Source organism: Lacerta agilis, chromosome 1 (genome assembly GCF_009819535.1).
Source record: "Lacerta agilis isolate rLacAgi1 chromosome 1, rLacAgi1.pri, whole genome shotgun sequence".
NCBI lineage: Eukaryota > Metazoa > Chordata > Lepidosauria > Squamata > Lacertidae > Lacerta > Lacerta agilis.
The window spans coordinates 9,631,224-9,637,223 of record NC_046312.1 but is presented as its reverse complement, the minus strand read 5'-3'; the positions used below and the strand labels follow the sequence as shown (position 1 = coordinate 9,637,223).

Here is a 6,000-nt window from a genome sequence, read left to right as displayed (position 1 = left end):
TTGATGCTTGTGATTCCAGCTCAAGTGAAAATAATAATTCAGCACAGCGGCCGTATTTCAGCTCAACTCCCAGAACGGAAGTAATAAGAAAGCACAGCGAATGACGAGTAAGCAGCACATCTTCCTTTGCTTTTTGAACTCGAAAGGAACCTTTAGGGAGGTGGCTATCTCACACATTGGAGGGAGGGAGGGAGGCAGGAAAGGGCAGAACTCTGGACTCAAGTGTATTCTGAAGCAGTTGGCGATGACAGTTGGGACAGAAGAGAAAGCATTGTGAAGAAAGCATCACGGAGAAGAGCAGGAAACAAGGGGAAGGGGGGAAAATGAGCAGAGAGTGAGTGTTGGGAAGGGGCGAGGAACGGAAAAGTGAGCCAAAAGGGAACAAGCAAGGAATGGATGAAATGGAACAAAAGGAAGCAGGAGCAAAATGACATGACAGGGACACATGAGGCAAGACATGCAATTGAATGAAATGACAGCCCAGTTCTTTGCCGAAAAGCAATTCTGGACGCTAGTGATTTTGCAGAGCGGAAGCAACGGTTTGATTATATTTTTCCTACCAGTTGCTTCTCAGCTGTGAACTGCTCCCTCCTGCTGCTTTTCAGCAAACAAGCAAGAAACAAACAAACACAACCCAGGCCACCTGAGTTTTCTTAAACATGGTTGTGTATAAAAGTGCGGTTCTTTCACTTCAGAAAGGTATTTTTTACTCCACCGGTTTCTAACCAAAAGCAGGTTGATGCTGGGCCTGGCCTCAAACTCCACGATTCTTTTAGCAGCAGCAACTGTTTATTCACTGCATATGAAAGGATTATTTCAATGGTTTTCAACCAGTGTGCCGTAGCACCCTGGGGTGCTTTGAATGATGATCAGGGGTGCTGCGGGCAACTAACTAGCCTGTCCCTCTTTCCTCCCCTCCCTCCTCATGCCCTCTCTCATCTCTGCCTCCCAAAGGCTTGTGTGGCTGTCTGTTGAAGCAGCCCTGGCTACAACCTCCCCAGGCAAATGGTGCCTCTGGGGCTAGCCAGGGGGTGCTATTTGCCAGGAGCTGAGGTGGCCTCAACTGAGTTAGCTAGCAAGTGGGTGGGGGAACCCAGCCAGCCAGTCTACCAGCCCTTGCTGTTGGGAATGGACAGACTAGTGGGAGGCCGGGCAGGCAGGCACTGCACTGGCTTTTCTTGTGCTTGCTGTGTGCAAGGCATGCCTGGGAGCTGAGTGCCCGGTGTGAAGGGGAGTCTTTCTGCCATTTAGGCCAAGCAGTGCCCACAGCTGCCTCCAAGGTAAGGTGCTGGCCTCACATCCACCTTTGGCCAGTCTCCATCGGGCCAGTAAGGTTGGGGGCACCCTCTTCCCAGACGCCTGTGGGGCACCCCTATTTCCTTAATTAACTGTAGATCTGCCATGTACAGTGCTTCAACCACAGAAGCAAAGTGGCACATAAAAGCATTGGCTATGTTCTATTCTTGCAGTTTGTAACATTATATTTGTAATGCTTTAAGAGAGATGCTGCAAATCTCTTAATAGTCTTTTTTCTTCAAAAAATGTAAACCAGTACAGAAATGATCTCAGTAAATGAAATATTAAACCAAAATGAAATGCACAACTGACCCAAACATTAAAAAATAGGAAGGGAAGTCACAATTCCTGCAAAAACCTTAAAGTAGTCTTAGATGAGATCTTGATCACATACTTACTGATAGAAATAGGCAGTTGGTTCAGACATTAGGAGCATACATGCAGAACAGTTATGACTGTATTCTAAGAAATAGACTTGCAAATGAACACTTAAGTGATGAATATCACTTCCATTTTCAAGTTCACTAAAGATTTCACCCTGTGCCAATCATTTCACCCTGTGCCAATCTTACATATTGATTAGAAGCTGCACCATATTCCTAAGAATATACTTTTGTGGGGAAAAGGCCCCCCTTTTGCTTTCCTGATTGTGAATTCAGCACCATGGATAAAAGTATTAAGGGCTTTGTAGAGTTTTGTGAGCTTTTATTCTTTTCGTTTCTGTGCGCTGCTCTGGTTCGCCAGAAACGACTTAGTCATGCTGGCCACATGACCCGGAAGCTGTACGCTGGCTCCCTTGACCAGTAAAGCGAGATGAGCGCCGCAACCCCTGAGTCGTCCGCAACTGAACCTAATGGTCAGGGGTCCCTTCATTCTTCTATATGACACAGAAGATATGTCACAAACGAGGTCACAAATCCCAGAAAACACAAGTAGATGCTGGCAATGCACATATAGACTCATCTTGAGATATTTTGATTGGTAGGCACTCAAATCCCTCTCAATTATTTTTTAAAAGGAATTATCTAGACAAATATCTTAAAGATCCCTATAAATGATCATAACTGAAACATGAGTGCTTGCAATTTGTTGAGTTTTGAACAAGGGCATTTCTGAAAGATCTATTAATGGGACAGCTGTTATTATTCTTCAAATATATTCAGTGGGACTGTCTATGCTAAAGGGTAGTCGTGAAGCTTCACAGTCATATCAGCAGAAGACAACAATGAGCTGCATCATACTCTTGAGTAGACCAACTGAATTCAATGGACACCAGTCATGATTAACTGAGATCCCTCAAATTCAATGGGTCTTCTCAGAGAATGACTTTCTAATTTGAGAGGACTAAGATGCCTCAGGGCATAGAAAAGCCATTATATATGTTTGTATCATAATTATTTTTATATAAACCCAGATGTAAATCAAGCGTGCAATCGCAACACTTAAGCTGCTGCTGTTTGCAAATATGGCCATGAGGTGTACATTAGTTACACTACATAGTTAAAGACATTCTGACCTTTCTCAAAAATACAGAGAAGCAAGAATTCATGGGAAATGTCCAAGAAAGAAAAGGAAAGCCGACCAATAAGAAAAGGAAGCTAGGAGTAAGTTTGCTGATTGGAAGAAAAAGTACAATGTAAGTCTAATTTCAACGCTGTTGCAACTCCTCATACTGCTCCAGTTAAGGAAATCTGTTCCACTTAAAAATGTTTAGACCAGGAACTGTGGGTCAAATGCACATCCAGTTGCATGGAAAGTGGATGATGTGCCTGTTTTTCATGCTTTCCTTGGACTGTGTGTTCTCTTGCCCATTCCCATACACATACTGGCAAAACTAGTCATTTTTGTATACCTTCTAAAAGCATTAAGCTGAATTTGCTCAGGGTAATTTTGCTTCTGTGATACATAAAAACACAGTCACCAGCAGTTCAGCTGAGACATAGCAAACCATAGTTTGTGCTAATCATAGTATAGAACTGAAACTATGTTTTGAACTTCCAACATACAATCCATGGTTTTAGAGCTGCATTCCTACATTTTCCATCCTGTTAAGCACCTAGCATTGTAAATTCATGAGGTCACTGGTGCCTCTATGGGTCCGCAACCAAAGCAACTGCTGTATCAACTATTTGCCAGTTCAGACAGCATGCCAAACCAGTGTTTGTAAAATCATTATTTACAAGCTCACTTCAAAATACGGTTTTCAACTCTGGTTTACTGGCCTACTATAAACTGAGTTGCCAATGCATATACTACATCAAATAGGGTTGCTATATTTCAAACAGCGAAAATTCAGAGAGATAAGTGGTTGGTGGCAACCCTACATCAAATCTTGGCTAAGCTTCCTTTGTTGTGACGTTTGAATTCACAGAAACCTTAAATATGAGCTAGAAGTGATAATGGTGAATTGAACTACGGCAACACCAAAACCCTTGGTACACTTTTGGTTCTATTATAAAACACTTTCATTCCACACAGACTTTTAGACATATTATGAATAATAGCACAGTAAATTCATTGTGGCTGCAATCCCAGAATCACATGAATTCATTCCGAACAGATTCTTCTTGAGCTTTTTCTGGATGGCTTGCTCTTTGGACAAGCAGGCCTTATAGTTTGGAAGCTTTCCCTTTCCCTTTTTAGTTTAACCCCATTACATCTTATGTTTTGGATAAACAAGCGCCACCCCCTTTTTTACATTCTTTACTTGAAATAAAGTGCACATGCCACCTCTTTTTAGATGAAAACATTCTCAGTTCCTTCCCAGCCCTTTATCACTTTTTAAAAGTTCCCCTGAATTTTCCAAATTACCACTAACTTCTCGATACCAGAAGTTATTTTCAGCTAGCTGCCAAAAATAGTGTAGCTGCATGATCCTCAGAGAGGAAAAATGTGTCAGAAAATGGATTGAGGATTGAAATGACACTTGGGACTTTGAGGACAGAATAAGACCACAAGAAACCCCTTGCTGGATTTGAGCCAGGGGTCAACACGGCAGCCAACAGTGGCCAGTCAGGAAGTCCACAAGCAGGACACAAAGGCAAAAAATACTTCCCTGTGATTTCACCTCCCCACTTCCAGCAACTGGATAATTTGTTAAATCCCAATCATGTCTTCCCTTACTCAACACCTTTTTCTGAATCTCAAGACATTTTAATGTTTCTTCATATTGAAGGCATTTCAGCCCTTTATTTTAGATGGTTGCTATGTCCCACCCCTTTCCTACTCTCAAGATGATATAATTACACGGGGTTCTCCCCATTCAGGAACTGGCCAGACACAGACCTGCCTAGTTTCAGCTGCATTGTATGCCTTTATAATATACCTTGGAACCTACCAAGAAATTTGCTGTTCACCTCCAGCAAACAAGGGTTACTTTTTTCCTGTGCCACCCCAGGACTCCCAAGTTTTCCTTTCCAGTCACCACATATTTAGACTTCATCAGTCTATATATGAAGTTAGTAAATTTCTTGTTTTCTACAGAAGGGAATGTGACTGAACAATTATTGACAAAACAATCCTAAATTATGAGATTATATATAGACCTAATATGTAAGACCCCCCCCCCATTTAAATATATGCCAAAGCAGTATTGGGAAAATAATTGCCACTAATAATGCATTTCCATCAGCTGATAATTGTATCCTGGAGGTTACTCCTCCCACTTGCTCCAACAGGAAGGAATTATGCAAATTATCTTAGAATTTCTAGCTTTGACAGCTGGGAGGAGTAGCTGCTGTCTTTGAGTTTTCTGACTTGCCTACTCCACACTGACAGGTCCTCTGAGGAATTCTATCTTCATCTTTACTTAACATGTACTATCTTCAACTGAAATCTGCCTCACACAGTGTTGCTGGGCAGGGATTCTTAGCCAGAACAGTATGTCCCAAACACTACAGTTGTCAGGTATTCAGTCTTTCAACAGTTGATCTGTATTTTGTAAAAGCCATGTCCAGGGGCTTTTATCAGAATACAGTATCACTGAATGTTGAAAGCCAAGAGCCTCACAACTGTAATTTCTACCAGCAAGCACAGATATAATTATGTATTAAATAGCCAAAAGATATTCAAGCCACTACACACACACACACACACAGTTTCTTGGAATTGCAACTGTGATCTACTTTAATTGCAGAGTGTTTCGCAATCTTAGGTGCTTTATAATAATACTATTCAGTCAAACACACATAAATAAAGGTAGCATATTTAAAATGACTGAAAACAAGAACCACCTTAATTATTGCATAGCTTCCAGTGCTCAAATCTCTAAAGTTATAATAGCAGTCTGGAAAAAAGTTACAGGGAACGTTTTAGAGAAAATGATTAAGGGTCACCATAGAGAACTAGCAATGTTTGATGCTTTAAAGCATCAAGTAAGATGGTTAAAGACGAACTAATTTATTATTGTATGAGCTTCTGTAGACCAGAGTACACTTTATTAGATGCAGTCTATAGAGTTTATCAGGAATAGCTGTACAAGTGGTCAGAGCAAAAATGGTCAACATCAACTTTTAACATCACATTCATAAAATCGTATCACCATGCTCCACGTTAAATGCTACCTCCTTAGCACAAATATGCATTAAAAGGGTGGAAAAGCCCACCCCTTTCAACACAGTCCTTAAGTGTGTTTACTCTTAAATCCCATCCAGCTCAATGGGCCTTATTCACTAGTTAGTATGCTTAGGACAGCAACCTTTAATA

The 6,000-nt window shown here is 41.3% G+C and overlaps 1 protein-coding gene across 4 annotated transcripts in view; it reads left to right on the top strand.

Moving 5' to 3' along the window:
- The first annotated feature begins 228 nt into the window (after positions 1 to 228).
- The window catches only part of PPP2R5E (protein phosphatase 2 regulatory subunit B'epsilon), an 89,486-nt gene continuing 83,714 nt past the window's right edge, over positions 229 to 6,000 (top strand). For 2 of the 4 annotated variants that reach the window (XM_033174876.1, XM_033174804.1), the window contains exons 1-2: positions 229 to 334; positions 2,830 to 2,932. In XM_033174876.1, coding sequence (XP_033030767.1) covers positions 2,844 to 2,932 — 89 coding nt within the window. In that variant the 5' untranslated portion in view covers positions 229 to 334; positions 2,830 to 2,843. The remainder of the gene's footprint in view (positions 335 to 2,829; positions 2,933 to 6,000) is intronic. The other 2 variants (XM_033135773.1, XM_033135851.1) reach the window with 1 other exon arrangement.